Consider the following 24,533-nt stretch of genomic DNA (forward strand, 5'->3'; position numbering starts at 1 on the left):
ACCATTGCCAAATAAAGTCCCTCTAGAACATCAGTGATGCAGACAAAGTCATGAAAGGGATGCTGATTGCTGCTTCAAATGAGTCTGGGATAGGTGATTATCTCTTCCTGAGAAAAGGTTTTTTCTGGATGGGATGTATTGTCACTTGGGACAGAGGTATAGCATATATTGCAAAAGTTTAAAAATAATCAGAGTCGTGTGCATGCAACACAATTCCTCAGTTAATTAAAACACTGCAAAAAGCACTGAGAGCTGATTTTTGTGCTTCTCCTTCTTCCTGGTTTTCAGCTTCTCTGGCAGTTTTCTGTTGAGTTGAAGGACAGTCTGCTCTAAACAGTCAACAATGAGCTAATGTCGCTAGCATTCTGCACCTTGACCTTACTGTAAGATCCAACTGCTCATAATGGATATTAAAAATGTGTAAGAATTAAGAAGGGGGTAGCCAAGGTCTTCTGAGTGTGGGAGCCATGCTCATCTGATTCTCCACAGGGAAAACAAAATATGTTTATGTGATTGTGCAAACTGCAGGGAACTAAAAGCTCAGGGTCAGAAGAGCGATGTGGCTCCTCTGGGATTTCAGGTGGCAAATCGGATTGAGAATTGTAACTTTAATGAAGACAACAAAAATCACATAATTAACACACACTGTTAACACCTCATTAGTCTCCTAGGGCTTAAGTTATGCTAAAAATAATCAACACATTTTGCTTAATAGGGTGCTCTTACAGGTGGTCTTGAAGGCAGCCTTGGCCGTAGCAGAATGAGGCCACTGCTCTGCAGTTTCTTCAGATGTTTTAAAGCAGGACTTATCTTCATCCCGAGGAAAGGATTATTAAAGACATGTGGAATCACAGAGTGGAAATGAGTGTATTATTAAGAGCCTCTCTGACTCTGAGCCTGACTCCAAAATCTTACATAACCCTATTTCACAACGCAGGTCCCCTAAGTCAGGATTGTCTCCTAAATGAATCTGCCAGGAGGCATTGGTACTGGCTACAAGTCAAGCTGTAAACTGATCAGTTTTGTTCAGTATGCCTTCTTTTCCTAGTGACAGTCTGAGCATTAAAACTCCTAAACATTAGACATTTACCTCCACCTAACTCCTTGGAAGAAAAGTTATGACCAACCTAGATAGCATATTCAAAAGCAGAGACATTACTTTGCCAACAAAGGTCTGTCTAGTCGAGGCTATGGTTTTTCCAGTGGTCATGTGTGTATGTGAGAGTTGGACTGTGAAGAAAGCCGAGCGCCGAAAAATTGATGCTTTTGAACTGTGGTGTTGGAGAAGACTCTTGAGAGTCCCTTGGACTGCAAGGAGATTCAACCAGTCCATTCTAAAGGAGATCAACCCTGGGTGTTCTTTGGAAGAAATGATGCTAAAGCTGAAACTCCAGTACTTTGGCCACCTCATGTGAAGAGTTGACTCATTGGAAAAGACTCTGATGCTGGGAGGGATTGGGGGCAGGCGGAGAAGGGGATGACAGAGGATGAGATGGCTGGATGGCATCACCAACTCGATGGACGTGAGTTTGAGTGAACTCCAAGAGATGGTGATGGACAGGGAGGCCTGGCGTGCTGTGATTCATGGGGTCACAAAGAGTCAGACACAACTGAGCGACTGAACTGAACTGAACTGAACTGAATCTAGTTTGGCCCATAACTGCTTTGACCAATGGAATTTGGAGGAAAGATGTTGCAGGAATCTGAGCCCAGGCATTCAGAAGGCCTGAACCTTTTGCCATGCCCTGAGCTCTCAAGTATAATGTCTGAGTTGTTGTTTAGTCACTAAGTTGTGTCCGACTCTTTGTGACCCCTTGGCTTGCGGCCTGTGAGGCTCCTCTGTCCATGGGATTTTCCAGGCAAGAATACTGGAGGGGGTTGCCATTTCCTTCTCCAGGGAATCTTCCTGACTCAGGGTTCGAACCCAAGTCTCCTGCATTGGCAGGCAGATTTTTTACCACCAAGTCACCTGGGAAGCCTGAGTACCCTTATCATAAAACAAGGCCACATGGACAGGGCTTGGAGGATGAGTCATCACATGAAGGATGATCACACAGAGGAACACCTGAGACTCAGATATCCAGCCCAGTGGCAACCCAGTTGCCCACTGACAGAAAGTGCAAGAAAGAACCCAATAGAGACCAGTAAAGGAGCTGCCAGCAGCCAATCCCCAGCTAACCCATTATCTAAACAACCCATGAAACATGAAAAAAAATGGTTGTTGGGGTGCATGCTGTAGGACAGTAAATAACCCAGAGACCTCCTCTCTGCCCTCCCCTTTTAAAAAATCTGAAAGTACAGTTATTTTATTTGGTGGGAATGTTAAGGACTCTGAGCCCAGGAGGCAGCATTCCAGTAGCTCTGAGAAAACTGCTCCCTCTACCCCACTTTTTAAGATTCTGTTTTTTTTCTTGGGCACTTCCCGTCTTGTAGGATCTTGGCTTCCCGACCAGGGATTGAACCCGAGCCCTTGGCAGTGAAAACATGGAGTCTTAACCACTGGACAACCAGGTAATTCCCACTCTGCCCCTCCTCCCCTGACGATGCCCCTGTTCACCATCTCTCTGGGCATTTCCAAGGTATCTTCTAACATGTTTGGGAAAATCACCTACGTGTATTCACATGTGCTTATGAAAGCAGGTCTCCCTCCATTTCTTGGCAAAATAATATTCACTGCGATTTTTGGAGATGAGACAGCAGATTTCTTTGTCTTACCTAAGAGAGAAATACTAAGTTGTTCCTTAACTTTTCTTGCTCTTGTTTTCTCTCTGGGTAAAAATAGGAACACCACAACCCCTGTGGGATTAAACAGCAAAACCCTGAGCTTAAGGGGTAATAGTGCTGATTGGGGAGAAGGGTGAGAGTCATTGCTTAATTTTGCTGCCCTGGACATCTCCCTAAGTTTAAGAGTCAGTGATAGGTCTCCAAGGGGATTTTTCAAGTAATTCTCAACTTGAAAAATCGTCTCTTCCTGTCAAAAGTCAGGGCATACAACAAAACTGCTCCTACCCACTAATGAAGATTGGAGCTTGCTCCAGAGACAGGCAGGGAAGCAGCAAGCAGCCATACAGGTCTGATAGCAAAACAAGGAATTTTGTGAGCATATTGAAGGAACATTTACACAGACCTGTGCAGTAGCCTCATCACTAGGAAAGGTAAAGTTTTAGAAGTATTGTTGACAAGACTCTGTACTTTAGAAAGCTTATATTGAATAAGTAAATGGACGGATGATGGAAGGGTAGAGAGACAATGGATGGATAGATAGATGGATCATTGGCAGCTCTGCTCAAGGGAAACAAGCATTTAACATTTTGAGACCCAGAGAAGCTCTGTGAATGGTGCAGTACAAGGATGATAAGGAAGATCTGGGTGCAATATTTCTTTTAGCTACATCTGGCTAAGGTTTACATCACTCCCTTTAGATAAGAAATAGACAAGACTTTGTGGTTATTTCTAGCCTGGGTCCTCTTTATTCATGCTTAAGTTAATTGTAAGTAGTTAATGCCACAGGATGAGCTTGGTTCTTCTCATCTAATCTTCTTGCTGTCTTTGTAAAATCTCAAATTAAAGAGCTTCTTTAGTTCCTTAAAGAACTAAAGATAAATATCTGAACTAGTGTTGCAGTCATTGCAAGCCGCCTCCCTAATAAACATTCTCTTCCTTCTTAATAAGGCAAATTTAATTTTGCTAGGGTAGCAGTATTTTAGGCTAAGCACACTTGCTCTGTTAGAGTCCCATGAATCTAGAGATGCCCTGTGACACATTCCTCACCATGAGACATAAATTGAAGGCATCAGGAAGACAAGGAGCTTCCACTGCCCCCTCCTTCTGAATGAGATGGACATCTGGAGGTTTCAAAGCCAACTTGCAGGACGGAGGCAGCAAGCATGAGGTCAGAAGTCTACACACTGCTGATGAGGAAAAGGAAAGATGTGAATTTCCTGAGCCACGAGCCACAGTGAACGTTTTATTCCATGAGACAAACATCCAAGTGTTTAAGTAACCTTCTATCATATTTGTAGCCAAAAGCACCCCTGGCAGTTACTTTTGGGTTCTTTCTATTGAAAACTGCAGCCTAGGTTCTAGTGCCCAGGTAGGTAAGGGGGAAAAGCATTCTTAACTGAGCATTGCCTGAATAAAGGTGAATTCCTTACTGGGGATGGTACATCGTATTAGTATAGGCTACAAATAAAGAAACCCCTGACTCGTACTAACATATATAATAAATCACAGAGTGGGAAGTCCAGAGATAAAAAAGACTCAGGTGCAGAACCGTCGCAGCTCAGGGATCCAAATTATTCCATCCCTTTGCTTGACCGTCCTTGGGGAGCCCCATGTGCTGGCTGAAGTAGATTAATCAGGAAATTTTCTTGGTGATCTGAATCTTCTTGGGTAGAGTTGGATACTTGAACAAAATGTATGCCTATCAGCAAGGAAAAGCAGGGGTTGACAGTCGTATCCGTGACACACAGGCCATAGAAGTTCTCTGTAAAATGTGGAAAGCCCCAAAGGATGAATGACAGCAATTCCAGCAGCCTAGAGCCAGCATTGATCTGAACATGTTCTGCTGCCACTTGAAAAGCAGAGGACTTGTTTTCTTGTCCATTCAGCTAAAATTTATGGCCTCCAACTGAATGGTCTGATTCATTCATCCCATTTGACTGGTCTCATAACAGGAAGTAAAGTATCCCAAGGGACCAAATAGCCCTCTTATAAAATTGGAATATTTGAAAAAATAAACAATTCCTTCCTTCTCTTCCTCCAAACTAAGCTACCTTCACTGGTGGTACCTAATAAATCCAAACTCTGTTTACAGGGAAAGAAGAGATTCCAAAATCTATTTAATAACAGGACAAAGTCACGGATGCTTATTAGAAACAGTCTTTTTTTTTTTTTTCATCGTGGAGCTAATGTTCTTAGGAGTTTTAAGAAGTGGCGCCTCACTGGGAATAGGTGTGAAAACTGAGTGCAGGGCCCTGTGATGTGCAGACAGCTTCCCAGGAGTTCCTTTCTCCCCAGAACACTAATCTTCTTGTGGGTAATCTACCGCAGTACTCACTGTGGCATCTGTTGTGGAGAACAATTCCTAGGGCCCGGAACCACTTACGAGATATATACAATTTTGACAGCGAGGCACCCATGTTTTCCTTTGGGGAATTATGTCTTTCTCTCTCTTCCTTTGTGGGTTGGTTGGGCTGACCCTGGCTCCTGGCTATTGATGTGCCTATCACAGTAGTGTATTCATTCTCATCCACGCTGCAGCTGGTTCATATGTGGGACCCAAACAAGCCCCCTAGCCTTAACCTGGAACTCCTGTTGGACTTATTAGGGGTTGCAGGGTTACTGGAATATAAGACACTGGATTGTTCGGTTCTGTGAACCCATAAACTCCTGTTTGCTGAAGTTGGCTTGAAGGAGATGTAGCTAATATAGCAACAGATACCAGTATCTTGACTCCTAAAAAGGAGGATCAGTTACCTATGGTGAGATAAAGACATTTATTTTATATTTACACGTCTTCCCATACCCATCCTGACAACTCTGTGCATTCTCTAGCTCAATTTATAAAAATGAGCAATTCTCAAAAAAAAAAAAAAAAAAAAACAACCAACAACTAGAAGTAATAGAATGATAGAGTGTGGTGGTTACTATGTGCCAAGCACTTTGCTGGTTACTTTTATACACGTATCTCATTTCATCCTTACACAATTACTGTCCTGTTTTCATTCGTGAGGACCTTGAGCTTGGAGTGGATAAGGTCTGTGAAGTGGTGCCCAGTTCAGCTAACCAAGCCAGGCGCAGCACTCACCACTCCTGAGGTCTCCATCAGAGACTTGGCAGAAGGCTTCAGAATTGATTAGCTCCTCAATAAGACAACCATTCAGCAATGGATAGAAACGCCTCCTCTTTCTTATCTAGAATGGTTACTCATTACAGGCTTGATCTCAAACTGTGAGACTGAACTTTAAGGACCAAAAACATAAAATCCAAAATTCCATTTAGATGACTTTGTCTGGAAAGAATTTGAACTTGAGGTTATTTTCACACCAGTGAGGTTCAGCCCAACAGCTGCCAACTTGATTATTCTGCTAATGTTTACACATGTCTTTGCTTTTCAAATTTACTGAAGTACAATTTACAAGCAATAAAATGTATGATCGTTGACAAACCCTCATTTAAGCATCTCATATTCAATATAGAACATCTCCATTACCCCACTTTCATCACTCCAGAAAGATTTCTCATGTCTCTTTGCAGCTAATTCTGATACACATCCATATTCAGCGCCCCTTAACCCCCATCGTAGGAAGCCCTTGTTCTAATTCCTATGACAATAGATTAGTGAACCTGTTCTAGAACTTCATTTGAATAGAATCACACAATATGTACTATTTTGTGTCTGGCTTCTTTCACTCAGGGTTACACTGTTGACATCACTCTACGTTGCTGTATGTACTAGCAGTTTATTCCTTCTTATTTCTGAATAGTGTCCAATTATGGAAATATAACACAGATGATCTATTGACCTGCTGATGGACATTTGTGATGTTCCCAGTGGAACACTTATGTATAAAGCTCTTATGCATATTCTTGCATAAGTCTTTGTGTGGATATTCATTCTCATGTGTCTTGAGTAAATATCTAGGGATGAAATGATTGGATCACATGTTATTTGGTGTTGTTGAGTGGCTAAGTCATTTCCGACTCTGTGACCCCATAGACTGCAGCACGGCAGCCTTCCCTATCTTTCACCATCTCCTGGAGTTTGCTCAAACTCATGTGCATTGAGTTGCTGATGCCATCTAACCATCTCATCCTCTGCCACCCCATGCTAAGTGTGTGTTTAACCTTGTGAGAAATTTCTGAAAACTTTTCCAAAGTGGTTCACCATTTTATACACTCACCAATAATGTAGGAGTTCTAGCTATTCCACATTCTCACCAACATTTACATCATCCGTGTTTTTCTTTTTAGCAAGCATATTGATGTACAGTGATATTCAATTGTGGTTTTGTTTTGCATTTTCTTGATGATCAGTGAAGATGCTTATTGGTCATTTGTACTGAAGCATTGATTAAATTATTTGATCCCATTTTTAAAATTGGGTTATCTTTCTTATTATTTCATTGTAGACATTGTCTATACATTCTGGATACAAGTCCTTTGACAGACAAGTGTATTAGTAATATATCCTGGTCTGTGGTTTCCCTTTTCAGTTTTATAAAAGTGACTTTTGAAGAACAAAAAAATTTTTAATTGAGACGAAACGCAATTTGTCCATTTTATTTTATAATTTATGCTTTTTTTGTTCTAGTAAGCAAACTCTACCTACTTGAAGGTCATAAAAATTTATCTCCTACACTTAATTGATAGAGTTTTCTAATGGGTCTTAAAGTCAGGTAGTATCAGTCCTCTAACTTTTTTCCTGAAAAATTATTTTAGCTATTCTAGATCCTTTGCTTTTTTACATACATTATAGAATCATCTCTTCAATTTCTATAAAAGTCTGCTGGGCTTATGACTAGAACTGCATTGAATCTGAGATAACTGACATCTTAACAATACTTATTTTATAATCCATGAATATGAAATAACTATATTTAGATCTACTTTAATATCTCTCAGAAACATTTTGTATTTTTGTACATTTTGTACATTTTAAGGGTTGAAGTATTAAAATCTTTTTCTATATTTATTACTGAATATTTTATTCTCTTTGATGTTCTTATAAATAGTATTTATTTCATTCTCAGTTGTTTTTTGCCAGTATACAAAAATCCAATTGATTTTTATTTACTGGCTTTGTATTATGTGACCTTGCTAAATTCTTTTAATTAATTTTTATTGGAGTATAATTGCTTTCAATGTTGTGTTAGTTTCTGCTGTACAGCAAAGCTAATCAGCTCTACATATATCCCCTCTTTTGTGGATTTCCTTCCCATTTGGATCACCACAGAGCATTGAATAGAGTTCCCTGTTCCCTGTGTGTTAATACACAGTATTTGTTTTTCTCTTTCTGACTTACTTCACTCTGTATGACAGTCTCTAGGTCCATTCATGCTGGATTTTGTCAAGAGCTTTCATGCATCTATCAAGATAATCATATGGTTTTCATTCTTTAATTATTTGTTAATATTGTGTATCACATTGGTCGATTTGTCTATATTGAACAATCCTTGCATTCCTGGGATAAATCCCACTTGATCATGACATATGGTCCTTTTAACCTTGTTAAATTCTTTTACTATTTATAGTAGTTTTTAAAATAGTCCTTGGAATTTTCTCTGTAGACAACCACAATGTTCGTATCAAGTTTCCTTTCTTCCTCCTCAATATCCATCCTTTTTTTTCTTGTCTTACTGCACTGGCAGGGACTTCCAGTACAGTAGGTAGGAAGAACAGTTCCAATCTTAGGTGGAAAGCAGTCAAAATTTCTCCATCACGCATGCTGTTATCTGTAGGCTTTTCATAGCTGTCTTTGATGAAATCAAGGAGGTTCCCCTCTATTTCCTTCTAATCAAGGAGTCTTTATCATGAATGGGGATTGGCTTTTGTCAAATACTTTTTCTTCTCTTATTGAGATAATCATGTGATTTTTCTCCTTTATTCTGTTAATGTGGTGAATTGCATAGGCAAATTTTCAAGTGTTAAACCAATCTTGTATTTCTGAGATAAATTCTACTTGGTCATGATATACTTTCCCTATTATATATTTTCTGGATTTGTTTTGCTAATATTTTGTTGAGGAATCTTTTTCTGTGTTAATGAAGGACATTAATCTGTTGGGATTTTGGTTTCAGGTTTATGCTAGTGTTGTAAAATAAATTGAGAAGAATTTTCTCCTCTATTTTCTGAAAGAGTTTGTGTAAGTGTGATATTACTTCTTTCTTAAATATTTGATAACTGTTTGGTAGAATTCACCGATGAACCCATGTGGGCCTATGCTTTTCTCTGAGGAAAAGATTTTTGAGCTACAAAAAAATATATTTTTAATGTACAGGGCCATTTAAATTATTTTTCTTGTATCAATTTTGGTAAGTTGAATTTTTTAAGAATTTTTCCAATATATCTCAATTATTGAATTTATAAACAAATTTACTCAGAATATTTAATTATCTTTTTGATAGCCATAGGATATGATGTGTTTATGCCCTCTTCTATTTCTTACACTGGTAATTTGGATTACTCTCTCTTTTTAAATTAGTTTTACTAGAACTTTATCAATTTTATTAATCTTTCCAAAGTACCTTCTTTTGGCTTTTTAAACTTTCTCTAAAGTTTATCTGTTCTCAATTTCATTGATTTATGTTTTTTATTATTTCTTTCCTTCTGCTTACATTGTTGTGATTTTCCTAGCTTATTAACACTTAAACCTCCCTATTTTTCTAACACAAGCATTTAAAGTTATATATTTTCCTGTAATAACTGCTTTGGCTACATTCCACAAATTTTGATGTGTTGTTTTCATTATGATTCACTTAGAAATATGTTCTAATTTCCCTTAGGGTTTCTTCTTTGACTCATGGATTATTTAGTGTGCCTTATTTAATTTTCATATATTTGGGAATTTTCTAGATATTTCGTTGTTATTGATATCTATTTTTCTTTCATTGCAATCAGATAACATATTAACATAATCTATAAAGCTTTAACTTTTTAAAATATAATGAAATCAGGATAGACTAGGATATAGTCTACCTTGGTGAATATTTCATGTAAACTTGAAAAGAACATTTATTCTGCAATTGTTGGGAAAATAATTTTAGTCATGTTGGTTGATAAGTGTTGTCCAGATAATCTATATGCCAAGTATTTTTTGTCTATTTCTTCTATCAACTAAAAAGAGAATATGTTAAAAAATGTCCTGGTGGCTCAAAGGGTAAAGAGCCTGCCTGAAACGCAGGAGATCCAGGTTCGATCCCTGGGTCAGGAAGATCCCCTGGAGGAGGAAATGGCAACTCACTCCAGTACTCTTGCCTGGAAAATCCCATGGACAGAGGAGCCTGGTAGGCTACAGTCCATGGGGTCGCAAACAGTCGGACATGACTGAGCAACTTCATGGGCTTCCCTGGTGGCTCAGACAGTAAAACGTCTGTCTGCAATGCAGGAGACCCGGGTTTGATCCCTGGGTTGGGAAGATCCTCTGGAGAAGGAAATGGCAGCCCACTCCAGTATTCTTGCCTGGAAAATCCCGTGGATGAAGGAGCCCGGTAGGCTACTGTCCATGGGGTCGCAAAGAGACAGACATGACTGAGCGACTTCAATTCACTTCACTTCTATCAACTAAAAAGAGAATGTGTTAAAAAATGTCCAATTATGATTATGCACTTATTTATTTATCTCTTTAGCCAAATTTTTGTCAATGTATTCTAATGGTTTGTTATTGGGTAAACATTTAAGGATTACTGTCTTCCTGATAAATGTGCTTTCATCATCGTGAAATGCCCAATTGCAATGATCTACACCAATCGTCTTTATCTCAACAACTACTTTGTCTGATATTAGTATAATCGTGCTTGTCTTAGGCTGTTTGCATGGTAAATCTTTTTTCATCCTTTTACTGTCAATTTATCTGTATATTTGATATGTAGCCTTTACAGACAGCAAATAACACTATTGAACCATCATTTGAAAAATGAGAACTATCATGTAGAGATGTCAGTCTCTGGTCTCTCTTGAAAACAGAAGGTATGGCAATAATAGGCAGCATTCCCATTTGGCAACATCTGGTTGTGCAGCTGCTGCCCCGTATCTATTCAGAATTTCTCTCCAATCTCCACTCTTCTCTATTGTTTTCCAGGCACTGGGGCTGAGTTGCCATTTTTCAATGGGCTGTTGCTCTTTTTCTCACAGAAAAGAAATTTTTCTTCAGGTAAATACCTCCACTAGAATATGAAGACACAACACATATAGAAAGGCTATGTGTTTAATGACAAAAAGGAGACAACACATACCTGGCCCACTTTCATCATGATGTGACCTGTCTGGCCCCCATAGGTGTCTGAGTTTTCAGTTCCTATTGTAATAAACACTTGAGTTCTGTTTGAGTTGATACGACTTTGAAAGTTAGAATGCTTCTAACTAAACCATCCTCAAAAGAGAGGATTGTTTCATCCTAGGCATGGGCATTTTCTTTTACAAATGCCTGTTCGCTCCTTGTAATGTATTTTAAAAGCAATTTCAAGTCTATGTTAGTGTGTATGTAATAAATACATGTTCCCAAATGAGAAGATAACTTTATTCTGATCAATAACGCCCAACCAGGAAAATGCTCTGATGATCAAAACACATTTCCATAAGTCAAATAAAGTAGTTGAACCAACAGTTAGATCCCAACTCTTCTGCCTTGGGTTTTAAGGGAAATTAACCCGGTGGCTCAGTAGCAAAAAATCTAAAGAATCTACCTGCAATGCAGGAGACACAGGAGATGGGGATCGGATCTCTGGGTCAGGAAGATCCCCTGAGAAGGAAATGGCATCCCACTCTAGTATTCTTGCCTGGAGAATCCCATGGACGGGGAGCCTGGTGGCCTACAATTCATAGGGTTGCAAAGAATCAGACATTATTTAGCATGCAGCAGCCAATAAGAGATACCCCCTAGTTTCTGATGTAAAAATTTTGTGGAGAAAGACCAATGTGAAAAGCTTCTTATGCTAAGATGGACAAAAGCTGGAGAAAGTTCCATGTCCTGGTCCCCATCTGGGTCTGCCAATAGCTCCTATTATGTCCCTGCCATAAGGAGGATGTCCCAAGACCTCAAACCTACTTCCATTCTCTCCAGGAAAGGCAAGATGGATCCTGAACAGCTGTGTCTGGGCTCAGAAGAACTGCGAGGAGGTTGCTTGCTTTGTAAAATTGTTCCAAAATTCTGTGAAATGAAATTCAAAATACACTACTAGGGCCATAATGCAGGACTATCTAATCTTTCAGATACTGCTGCCCTTCTGGATTCACCTCTGGGTGATATTGGTAGGTGATGGTGGTTTGGAGGCTGTGATGAGAGTCACTACTCACTCCATTTGAGACCATCACTAAAGAAGGGCCAGAACCCTACTGGATTCATTTTCTAAGTGAGACACATGGCTGCTTCTCTATTTTCCTCCCTAGGCTTCAAATCTGAGGCTTTCTGAATTCCGTCAGCATTTAGACTGCCTAAATCCTTTTCTAAAATAGAGGCTGAGTCAGAGGACCTCTTCCGTACAGTTTCTTCCAGCTTTGATTTTCTATAACCCTAGGAGGAGAGAATGTTATGTCACTTCCGTCCCTAGATGCCAATTTCTACATGTTGCAGTGTTTATACATTTTGCACAAGCTCCCTGGGGGTTTCCTGTCCATCTTTTTCTTGTTGTAGTTCATTTGGTCATTCTGAAGGTGTGGACAAAAGGAATTGGGCCAGGGTGGCCATCTGAATGGGGAGAGGTTTTCTTCTTCCTGGTGAGGTTGCAGGGTGTGTGTGTATTGCAGGGGGCGGTCAGAAGGGGAAAGGGAAAGAGATAGTCTATGAAGCATCAGAACCAGTGAGATAGACAGGCACCAATCTGAAGGCTCAGCGATCTGGGCTCAAGTCCTTCCTCTGCACCTATTAGATGTGACACTGAACAAGGCAATTAACCACTGTGGGTCTCAGTTTTGTTATTTGTAAATTATGAAAATAACACTGGGGAGAATCTGTGGTCCTTCATATGTAGGTCTGTTCAAATAGATTATGAGCCGCCTGAACTAAGGTTATGATTCATACATTTTCAGAGTCATGATGCCCAGAGCAGAGTCTGGTACGTAATTTTATCAGTCAGGCATGAATTTGGCTGTAAGTATTAATAACAGAAACCCACTGACAGTGGAAAACATGGAGGTAATTTCCTCCTATTATCAGAAAACTACAACTGCGCTAGTGTTAGTTAAGGTGTTCAGTGAGACACTTTTCCCTCTTTAGCTTTTAATTTAATTTAGTTTTTAATGAAGCTTTTGAGGACCTAGGTTCTTTCCATTTTTTTCTCCTTCATCCTGTGCACGTTGGCTTTTGTTCTCATTCTCACCAACTTATAGCCCTAAAGGAGCTGCCACATTACCAGGCATCAAACCCATGTTTAAGACAATAGGAAGGATAAAGAGGCAGCACCAATCATTTCTGTCTTTTTAATAATGAAAGTGAGAACTTTTCCCAAAGCCACATCAGATCATGTCCAATTGGCTGTAACTGGGTCTTATGACCACCACCAGCTGCAAGGGATTCTGGGAAAGTAAGTGCCTGGCTTTCCAGCTTCTATAGTGGGAGGCAGCAAGCAGAGGGAGGGGTCAATATGGCCAACGGTTCAACAAATATTTTAAAATAAATACAACTAGAAAATAAGCTGAAAAATACTTCTCTTTTCTCAAGTGGGGTGTACTGTGCAATTATTTTGAGGAGATGAATGCTTCATTGGATATGCTTTTAAATATTCATACTGCTATTTTGTTTTTATGTGGCAAAACAGGAATGAGCTAAGTGTTCTCTCACAGGTATGGGCAGGAAGTGGAACTAGAGGCAAGGTCAGACCCCGTGAAGGACTTAGCTTGGAGGGATTTTACTTTGATGTTTTCCTGAGAAAATACTTTGCACATACTCACCTTCTGACCAGAAAGACATTGCTTTTCGTGTGCTACAGTTGGTCTTCTCTTCACATGGCCAGCCAAGTGTAACTTGTTGAGAAGTTCCTGGTTCTGACTGGTTTCCATTCCCTTCTGATTCACGTACATTTCAACGGAAGGGTTACACATTCACAGTGAAAAGGAAATTTCCCAGAACATAGCATGGACACGGGATGCAGTGTCTCTTCACTGAAGAGCAGGGCTATTACAAAGAAAAGGTGCATGCGAGTCACTTAACTCGTGCCTGGCAGAGAAGAGGCACGAAATACATCTGAGATAGTATTGGTTTATGACTATTAATAAGAGTGATGTTTTTAATCTCCCTGACCACTTTGCCAACAAGCATCTCCTTTTCCCCATATTATCCTGTTGGGTTTGGACAAAATGACAGGAAGCAAGGTTAAACTACACAGGTCCCTGGTTCCACTCTTACTTCCCAGGGGCTTCTGGGAGAACCCAGGCGGGCAAGACACACTTGAAGCGGTCTCAGGTGTATCTGAAGTCCTCTGGTTGGGTAAACTGTTACCACACAGACTCTGGCCTTTTATGGAGGCAATCTGAAATCCTAACTGTTGTATTCAGAAACTTTCTCCTCACAGTAACCACTTTATTTCCTGGTAGAATTTAATTCTATCAGTTTTCTAAACACAACGAGAAGGAAGTTATGTACAACTGATATTCCTGCATAAAAGAAGTCCGAAGTTCTCTAGCAAAGCTCTCTTCTATTCAGATGGAAGTCCATTGGAATGCATCTCCTAATAATGGCTGATTGACAATGCTTGCTTGATTTTCCATTGTATTATGCATTAGCACAAGGAGAAAGGACAGAGGTTGAGGGTTAGGTGTCTTGTTTGCACGGCACTCATTGACTACAGGGATAACTGGGAGGTACAGAGTCATTTGTTTCGAACTTTTCTTTCATCTCCCCTTCAGACTTTTGGAGGTAATAAAACATAATGATTAAGGGACCAGGATCAGCAATCAGAGACTCTTGGGTTTAAATTTTGCCTTTGCCGTGTTATAACACTGAAACTTTCGGCCTGTTCTTTTCTTTAAAAAAACTGAAGTATAATTGACCTATTATTCAGAAAGAATATTCCTTCTGAATCTCATTTCCTTATCTACAAACTGGGCAAATTAACACCTATCCCACAAAATTAATGCAAGCATTAAATAAAACAGTATGTGAGAAAGTGTTTTGTAAAGTGTTTGGTCTCAAGTACAGAAAATGCAGCCCAAACAACTTGAGCAGAAAGAGAAGGTATTTTGTAATAGACTGGTAAAACATACTAGTCTATTAAAAACAATAAATTATAAATAATTTTTTAATGAAGTAATGCTTTCTCATAAATAATTTTAGGAAAAAAACTCCAAATGGTGATTAGGATGCTTCTTCCTCTCCTTCCTCATTCTCAGTTCTGCACCCCAAAGACAAATGCTGTTAAGAGTTTCTGGTTTTAATACATGTTGTAGGAATAGAAAAATAGAATGTATTGTTTATTAGGCTATGTTTAAATATATGTATTATAAAGTGTGTATATTACTAAAAAGGTACAAAAACTACCAATAAATCATTTGTCCATTAAAAAACAAACAAAAAAAAGAATGTATTTGACTCACATAATGAAAACAGTTTCAGGTACAGCTGGATCCAGGGGCTTAAACACTGCAACTGGGTCCAAATATCACTCTACTTTTATTCTACTTCCCTCCACTGGCCCCATCCTCAGATGGGTTTTCCCTGAGTGGAGCAAGGGGGTACAATAACTTTACCCTTTCTCCTCCAGTTTCAAGTCCATTGGGAAAGAGAAGATGCATCCTTCATAACAGTCCCAGCAAAAATGTCACTGCATCTTACTGGCTCTGAATGTATTATTCTGGAACTAATGCAATATTATGACTGGTCAGGAACCCACCTCTGGAGCAAAGCGTGAATCAATACTACTTGCATGGACTGAAAATGCAGTGGTTTCCAAGAAGGAAATTGGGGTGCTATTGCCAAAGGAGTGGTGCATGGATGTTCACGAGGTCGGGTAGGAGAAAAAGCAAATTTCTCCTAGAATGCCATAAAAAGGAAAGTGAAAATGGATTTTAATACCAATCCTAGAATATCATAGCAGAGGAAATCTTTCTTGGCCCTTAAATAAAACTAACTGCTTAAATAAAAGAAAGTGCTACTTCATACAGTAGTTATGAACTGATACAATTCTTACTTCAATAACAATGAAAATACAGATTTCATTTTTTTTTTTTTCAGTTGGATGGACAATTCAGAACGGGAAACCAGAATGTTTCAGGGTGAGGTAGAGTGGAGGGCAGCATCTGGAACTCAGAAAAGTCATTAGTCAAAGGCACCTACGCCCATCAACAGAATGCAGAGTGGGAGGGACTGAGCCCATGATGCCCGAGTTCTCAGTGTGCCAGGTGGGCTGATGCCAGGGTAGAGGCTGGAGGCTCTGAGTGCCCAGAAGTCTCCATCTTATCTTGTGCAATGGCTGCTCCAGGACAAGATCTTTAGTTTGAGTTCTGCCTGCCAAGCAGAGGTTTCCAAACCTGGTTGTACCCCAGAATTCTTGTTGTTTCAGTTGCTACATCATGTCCAACTCTTTTGCAACCCCATGGACTGTAGAGGGCCAGGTTCCTCTGTCCACGGGATTTCCTAGGCAAGAATACTGGAGTGGGCTGCCATTTCCTCCTCCAGGGGATCTTCCTGACCCAGGGATCAAATCTGTGTCTAATGCTTGGCAGGTGAATTCTTTACCACTGAGCCACCTGAGAAGCCCATACTCTAGAATAGCTAGTTTTTAAAAAGATGATTCCAGGAAGCCCTGCTGGCAAAGGATTAACTTAGCCTGGGATGGGGCCCAGAAGTCTAGATTGTGAACAAGCTTTCCTGAGGTCAGGACAAGGGTCTGGGTCTCTAGGGGCCCTGGCTTTGCTTCCCCAGTTGCAGTCCCCACTCTGTACTAGATGGATCTGTTGACACTGCTGTTCCCTCCCTGGAGTATGAACCCCAAAAGGCAGGGACTCACACAGCTTTGGGTACCAGTACACAACAGAGTGAGCACCCACTAAGCATTTATTGAAAGCAGGCTGGAGGGCAGACAGGCAGGCAGGCAAGCTGCCTTTTCCAATGTGGGCTTTTCTGGGGTGGGGGGCAGGGAGCTTCTATTTCTGGAAAGAACTGCTGTGATTGAGGAAAGATTATGGCAAAAGAAGGAGAAAAAGGGCACTGGGGAAGCAAAAGTGGTTCCTCCACACTACTCATTCTTTTAAAGGACTCCTCCATAACTTTAATAAGGAAGCGAGAACAGGATGAGTGGGACTACGGGCAGGGCACTGGGTTAGCCTCACCTCCCCATGTTACAGATGATGAAACGGAGGCACAGGCACATCCTTAGGAAGTGCACGGCTTGGACTCTGCAGCCTGAGTGGGTAACTGCTACCCCGCCTGCGTCTCATCTCTCACAGGTGTGGAAGCACGGTCCTGGAGAAAACATTATGCATTTTTGCAGGATGTCCATTTTCTTCTTAGACATCCAGCAAAAGTAAATCAAGAGCTGAGGAAATCAGGGGACAGCAAAGGGCGTCTCAAGAAAGAGACCATTGTACACCTCTCCAAACAAGCTATTTTCTGTCTACTTTTTATTCCCCTGCTGTGCCCTGAAGGTCACTTGCTACGTCTGCACAACTCAGTGAAGTCACGAAAAGGAGTACTTGGCCAGGGAACGCGGGGCTGGGGAGGGACTGCGGGGAGGGGACAGAGCTGGGGGAGGTGAGGCAATTCCACAACAAGGACTGCCTGGCCAGCTTCCCTGCCTAAACCAGCCCAATGACCTTCTTTCCTCTCAGTGACCACTCCCCCAGAGGCTGCCCTGCTCAGTCACAAACAGCCCGGGAGTTGCCCGCATTCCTGTGACCAGCTGGTGAGGTGCTGCTCCTCGGGTCCCAGGTGAGATAGCGCTCTTTGAAGAGCTGGAAAGGTGGGTGTGAAGTCGAGGTTCATTTCACTCTTCTCAGAGTATGCTTACTGAGTCTGAAACTGGGGCAGGGCATCCAGCCTCTTCTAGGAAAAGGATTTGAACATTTTCATGGGAGAAAACGCACTTCTTGACAGAGTCCAGCTGCTCTGAAGGGGAGGAGGAGGGCGGTGGTGAGAGGGCTGAGGAAGGCAATGGGCGGAGGCAGGAAGTGACTGTTTGGGGATCCGTTAATGCTCTTCAAGAGGACCTCAGCATCCTCTGGGTTAGAGAAAAGAGAGATGTGGAGTGAGGAAGGTAGATGTTTCTGGATGTTGCCTGGTGTGGGTGGCGAGGGAAAGCCATCTGCTTAGGAGAGGCACAAAGGGAGGACCCCGCAGGCTCAGACTCACAGCCGGGACCCCGTCTCATAGGGCACCCAGGCATTAGAAGACCCTGGAGTCTTTGAGGGGGTGGGGAGTAAACAGTTTTCTCAAACCCAAACCCAGGAAGGAGGCACCAGCTTGGTAGCTTGCTCTGTTCCCTGATAACTTTGTTCTCCCCTCCGGAACAAGCAAGCCCTTCTGAAACCACTTGGTCATCTACAGCTCAAACTGAGAGACTGAGAAGGGTGAGCCTTCTGCGAGCTGAACTGGAGGGCTCGAAGTGAAAAGCTTAAGACCCAAGGAGTTTTACCTGGGGTTTAAGAAGAATTCTCTTTTATTTAAGAGGGCTTCCCTGGTGGCTCAGAAAGTAAAGAATCCACCTGCAATGCAGGAGACTCAGGTTCGATCCCTGGGTAGGGAAGATGCCCTGGAGAAGGGAAAGGCAACCCACTCCAGTATTCTTCCCAGGAGAGTTCCATGGACAGGGGAGCCTGGTGGCCTACAGCCCATGGACTTGTAAAGAGTCGGACACGACTAAGCGACACGCACGCACACACACACACACACACACACACACACACACATTCTCTCTCTTTTTAAGACAAAAACATCTCCTTCAAGTGTTAATTATGACCCAAGCATTTTTGGAAAAGAAAGCTTTGTGGACATGTCCAAAACAACCTGTTTTTGCTGTATGCTTTCAGTGAAAAACCTTTCAGTTGGCAGAGCCCTCCTGAGGGGTAGGACCAGCTCAAAAGGACAGGGGTGGTCGGTAGTGATGGAGAGCTTGAGGCCAAGATGTGGCCTCAGGGATAGTCCTCTATTCCCGCCCCAGATCCCTGGGGCTTTATCATAGTAACCAGGCCATGTCAGAAGTGCTTCCCTTGATGTCACTTTCTGGACCTCTCCTCCTACCTGTCACTCCTTCTTGGAGCCTTTCCTGGCCACCTCCTCCTCCCACAGCTTCAATAGTGGATAGTCCTGAAATCCTTATCAGCAGTTTTTCTCTGATAGCTAAGAGCTGCCGCTTACTGGGAATGTTTTATGTACCAGGCTCTGGGTTAATTGCCTCTGATGAGAGCTATACAGTGTGGTGCCTAAACCCTGGGCTTGGGGCAGACCACACCCCTTCACATCCTGCCTCAGCTATTATTGAATGTGTAACTCTGGGAGATAGTGGAGGACCGAGGAGCCTGGTGTGCTACAGTTTATGGGGTCACAAAGAGTTGGACATGACTTAGTTGTCTGTACAACATTCACCTTTTTGTGCCTCAGTTTCTCTGTGCTCTAGAATGGGGGTAACAGTACAACCACCCCAGAGGGTTCTTGGGAGGCTACATGAATTAACATTTGCAAAGTGTTTTTAATAGTGCCTGTATGTGTGTTCAGTAAATGTTAGCGATTCTAATTGTGTCTTTCAAGCATTACAGCAAGTCTCTAAGGTAAGTATGATTATCTCTATTTGCATATAAGAAAACAGAAGGCTCAGAGAGGAGGGTGAGCCCAACTAGACTCTGCAGTCCAGCACTTTCTCTGGTACTCTGTAACAAAAATAACAAGTATGCTAACTCTAAGGGAGTAAATAAAGTGGCAGTGTCAGGCTTCAGATCCAGGGAGTTCTGGAATCCATGATTTTAATCACCATACTAGATTGTCTTTCTGTAATGATTATGGAAGGAATAAACACTCAATCCCAGATTTTAACTTTAAAATGGCATCTGCTTTGAGGTTGGAGAAGGCCTTTGACAATGCAGTTGACGCTCAAACCAGCTCTTTAGAGGCAGCATTGATCCCTGTGGGCAGGCTTAAAAATGTGAAAATGGCCTGTCATCTCGTATCTCATTTAACCTTCCTAGTGATCCTTGGTGGTCTTACAGCCTTGTCTTATAGCTAAGGCAGAGTCAGAAATTTCCCCCACAATACTGCAGTTAGTATATGTGTCTTGCTTTAAAATTCCTGGTTGGGTACCAGAGCTATAAATAAAATAAAACAAAATTAAACAACTCATGCCCACTGAATCAGACTCTCTTAGGGTGTAGCCTGGGCATCTGAATTTTAAGATTCAGAATCTGATGTGTAGCCAACAAACACTGAGAACCCCTTCCACTGACACTGCCTCTTCCAAGGGCCAGAACTCCCATTTACAACCGTCTGCCCAACATCCCACCTGGGATCTTACCCTTAGCAAGCTTGGGCGAAACTTGCCCTCTCTCCTGTCTTCTCAGGGCCTGGTACACCATCCATCATCCAGTCTCCCCTGCTGGGAACTCAGTCATCCCCAGCTCCTCTTCTCCACTGCCAGTGGTACCCAAACCGTGAAACCGTTTGAAGCACTCCTGAAACCATGTTGCCTCCACTTTGGTAATAGCCTTCATCATTTTTGGTTTGGATTGCTGTTGCTGCCCCCTAATTCATCACCCTCTGCCTGTCTCCATTTCTCCCTGAAGTCTTCCCATCCCTTCTCCTCTGTCCTCTCCATTCCCGCCTTCTCCTCTGTCCTCTCCATTCCCGAAGTCTAGCCCACATCCTTTCTCCTGCCAGACTAAAAACTATCTCAAAACTCACTTTTCTGCTTAAAAACTTCTACCAGCACTAGCCTCCTGGTTAATAACCACGCACTTTAGCAGAGCAAGCCCAGCCCCTCCCTCCTTGGCCCAAAGCTCCCTCTTCAGCCTCGACTCCTCCCTGGTGGCACAGGCTGCGTCCCAACCACACTAAATTTCCCCCATGCCCCATACAAACTGTGTCCCTTCACAGTCTGTGAACGCTCATGTTGTGCCTCCTGCCTGAAATGGGCTTCTGACCTGGCTTGGCTGAAAAGCTTCTACTTGTCCTGTGGGACCTTCAGAAGTCACCTCCTCTGGGAAGCCCTCCTGGAGTCCCCTATGGAGACGCACATTGCTTATTCTGGCCTTGCCCTGCACAAAGCTCCATCTTCAATCAGAGAATAGCATTGGAATGATCTGATGACACATCTGTCTCTCAGTGAACTCCTCATCCCACATTCACATGGGATGTGAATTCACATATTAAATGTCTCCTACTGCCAGGTGCAGGCCCAGATGCTGGGGATACAGATGAATAAGACTGAGTTTCTGGCTTCAAGTCTACAGAACATGGCAGAGAGGAGGGGATGGGCCACTTCAGAGAGCACATAGCAAGTGCAAGAAGCAGCGGCAGCAAGCCTTATGCTGCCAGTCTAAGAGGATGCAGAAAAAGAGTGGCAGGAGATGAGGGGGCAGAGATGCTGAGAAGAAGGAGATCTGGAAGGGCCACAAGAGCCTCCCTCAGGTAGCCTGAGACAACCCCTGTTGTGCTTAGTGGCTCTTTTGTGTCTGACTCTTCATGACCCCATGGACTGTAGCCCACCAGGCTCCTCTGTCCATGGGGTTTCTCCAGGCAAGAGTACTGAGTGGGTTGCCATGCCCTCCTTCAGGGGATCTTCCCAACCCATGGATGGAACCCAAAGGTCTCCCACATTGCAGGCGAATTCTTTACAGTCTGAGCCACCAGGGAAGCCCACCCCTTGGCCAATGTCCCGGACTCACATTGCTATGGAGATGGTAGTTGGGAGGATCACGATAAGACTTGTGGCTCAGAAAGATCCCTGTGAGTTTCTTGAGATTATTCCTCATCCATCTTTACAACGGCAGCACCTAGCCCAGTTTCAGGAATACAGCAGGCCCTGGAAAGACAGGGGCCAAAATAACAAAAAAAGCACGCTGGGCAAGAAAGCCCCTCACAGCAGGAAGGGTCTGGAGTCAAGGACCCCGGAGGGTCTGGGATTCCAGGTTTGCAGCGACTAAGCCTCGTTCTGCCCCCACCCCCTGGGGGTGCCCGCAGGTGCTCGACTCTGGCCATGCTGGCGCTGCTCTGTGCCTCTGTGGTCCTGGTGGCCTATGCCTCGGCCGACCAGATCCAGCAGCAGATGGGCTCCAACACGGAGGAGCAGATCCGCGACATGCACGCCAAGGTGACGGAGATCTGGCAGGAGATGATGCAGCGGCAGGCGGCGGCCATCGACCCGGACGCGGCGCTCCATGCCGTCTGCCGGGTGCTGCCGTCGGCCACGCTGGAGGCGGAGCAGCCCCGGGTCAGCGGCCTCGTGCTCTTCCGGCAGCTCCGGCCTGGCGCCCTGCTGGAGGCCTTCTTCCACCTTGAGGGCTTCCCGAACGAGCCCAACGGCACAAACCGTGCCATCCACGTGCACCAGTTTGGGGACCTGAGCCAGGGCTGCGACTCCACCGGGCCGCACTACAACCCGATGTCCGTGCCGCACCCGCAGCACCCGGGCGACTTCGGCAACTTCGCCGTGCGCGATGGCCAGGTCTGGAAGTACCGCTCCGGCCTGGCTGCCTCGCTCACCGGCCCGCATTCGATCGCGGGCCGTGCCGTGGTGGTCCACGCGGGCGAGGACGACATGGGCCGCGGCGGCAATCAGGCCAGTCTGGAGAACGGTAACGCCGGCCGCCGGCTTGCCTGCTGCGTGGTGGGTCTGTGTGGCCCCGGGCCCTGGGCACGCCAAACGCAGGAGCACGCGGAGCGCAAGAAGCGGCGGCGCGAGAGCGAGTGTAAAGCCGTCTGAGCGCTCCACCTAGGTGGTCCTGAGCTCCGACCGCGCGCCGCAGACCCCTTCTATGCGCTCTGGGAGCCTTTCCATGCCCCGACTCCCCTCTAAGTGCCCCTAGACCGCTCCACGCCCGGACTTCTCTCCAGGCTCCCGAGATCCCCTCTGTGTGCCTCAGCGCCGCCCCCCCCCCCCACAACGTACCCCAGTATCCCTGAACGCTGTGACATCTCTCCCAAGGACCCCAGACCTTGCTATACCCTGACATTCCTCCAAGCACCCAAGATGCTCTCTATGTGGCCCAGGACCCCTTCTACGCATCCTGGGGAACCCTGGGACCCCTCAACATCCTGACGCCTCTTCAAGGCCCACGATCCCCTCCTTGAGACCCCAAGCCGCCTACCCGCTCACCTTGATTTTTCTCCTTCCCCTCCCGGAGACACTCTGTACTCTGGAGTACCACTTCTGCCATGGCTAGGATCTAACTGAAAATCCCCTTCACTTTGAGGCCTTCAACCGTGTATATTGAGACACCCCCCTTTCATCCTGAGGGCACCCCGAGCTCTGAGGAACCCCCAGAGATACCGAAGTAAACGCATGAACCCTGAGGGTCTTCCAGACTCTGAGGTCCCTTTCCACCTTGACACCCACATCTTTACCTTGTGAGCCCTGAGATCCCTCTATGCCCTAATCACCCACCTACCCCCACCTCCTATGGGCTCCTTCTAGGCATTCTGAGACCCCTCCAGAATTTGCCTACCACCACTCCCCCACCTCTGCCCCCGTAGCTTGTGCAGCCTGCACTTAGGTGCCTCTTCCAGGTGTCTCCAGGTATTTCCCCCGGCCACCTCCACCCCTCACTCCCTCAAGAAAGCAGCTCCTTTGGGGGTTGTTTGACAATATTTGCATTGCACATTAAAAACTCAGCAAATCAGTACTTCATGGGGGCCTTGGTTACTTTTTTCTTTTTTGATGCTTCTTCCTGGCTCAGCTATTTTTGAGGAATGGTAAAGACGTTTCCCAAATCCCTGTAGGACTTCTCTTTCTTCCCTACATAGCTCCTCTGCAAAATTTAATCACCTATTGATCCTTATGCATTTGGGTGGAGCTCGCAAGAGGGAGGAAACCAAGATCACTTAGGGAAGTGGCAAAATAAACAAAAAAACAGCTTCCTGGGCTACATCCCAGAGCTGTGGAATTCAAAGGCAGAGGAGGAAATGTATTTCAAACAACCTTCCCAGTGATTCTGGGCTTCCCTGGTGGCTCAAACAGTAAAGAGTCTGCCTCCAATGCAGGAGACGTGGGTTCAAGCCCTGGGTTGGGAAGATCCCCCTGGAGAAGGAATGGCTACCCGCTCCAGTATTCTTGCCTGGAGAATCCCCATGGACAGAGGAGCCTGGTGGGCTACAGTCCGTAGAGTTGCAGGGACTGACATGACTGAGTGACTAGCACTTTCACTCCCAGTGATCCTGGTGCTGGAGCCACTGGCCTGGCATGAGGGGTGCACCAACTTGCTGGGCTCTGTGGACTTTCACAGCTGCCTCTGTGTGAAGCCTGAGGTCCATTTTCCAGATGGCGGAGACAGGGCTACTGCGGCAGTGTCACTGGGCAAGTTGCAGGGAAGTTGGTGTTGGTATCTGAAGTTGTCAGCCTTCTCCACAACCAGGACAATGCTCTTCTTGACTTTTTTTTTTTGGCCATGCCATATGGCATGTGGAATCTTAGTTCCATGACCAAGGATCAAACCCTGGCCCCCTGCTTTGGAAGTGTGGAGTCAATCACTGGACCACTAGGGAAGTCCCTCTTCTTAACTTCTTGATTACAAAAACAGTTGGAAGCAGTGGGGTCCAAAGGTAGGTTGGTCTTGATCAAGGGTTGATGGGGGAACGGTTCTGCCTCTGCTCTTGAAAATTATAATCTACACACGGACTAGATCAGTCCTGTGTATTCACTTTCATTTATTAATGAAAGTATATTAACTTTTTAGCTTCC

At 44.0% G+C, this 24,533-nt stretch overlaps 1 protein-coding gene across 5 annotated transcripts in view; it reads left to right on the top strand.

Moving 5' to 3' along the window:
* Window positions 1-23,478, top strand: part of SOD3 (superoxide dismutase 3) — a 70,012-nt gene extending 46,534 nt beyond the window's left edge. For 2 of the 5 annotated variants that reach the window (XM_019962525.2, XM_070791238.1), the window contains exons 2-5: window positions 2,434-2,511; window positions 17,482-17,581; window positions 20,200-20,335; window positions 21,818-23,478. In XM_019962525.2, the coding sequence (XP_019818084.2) occupies window positions 20,319-20,335; window positions 21,818-22,559 (759 nt within the window). In that variant the 5' untranslated portion in view covers window positions 2,434-2,511; window positions 17,482-17,581; window positions 20,200-20,318 and the 3' untranslated portion in view covers window positions 22,560-23,478. Of the gene's footprint in view, window positions 1-2,433; window positions 2,512-17,481; window positions 17,613-20,199; window positions 20,336-21,817 lie in introns of all 5 variants that reach the window. The other 3 variants (XM_019962526.2, XM_019962528.2, XM_019962527.2) reach the window with 3 other exon arrangements.
* Window positions 23,479-24,533: the final 1,055 nt, after the last annotated feature.

Source organism: Bos indicus, chromosome 6 (assembly GCF_029378745.1).
Source record: "Bos indicus isolate NIAB-ARS_2022 breed Sahiwal x Tharparkar chromosome 6, NIAB-ARS_B.indTharparkar_mat_pri_1.0, whole genome shotgun sequence".
Taxonomy (NCBI): domain Eukaryota; kingdom Metazoa; phylum Chordata; class Mammalia; order Artiodactyla; family Bovidae; genus Bos; species Bos indicus.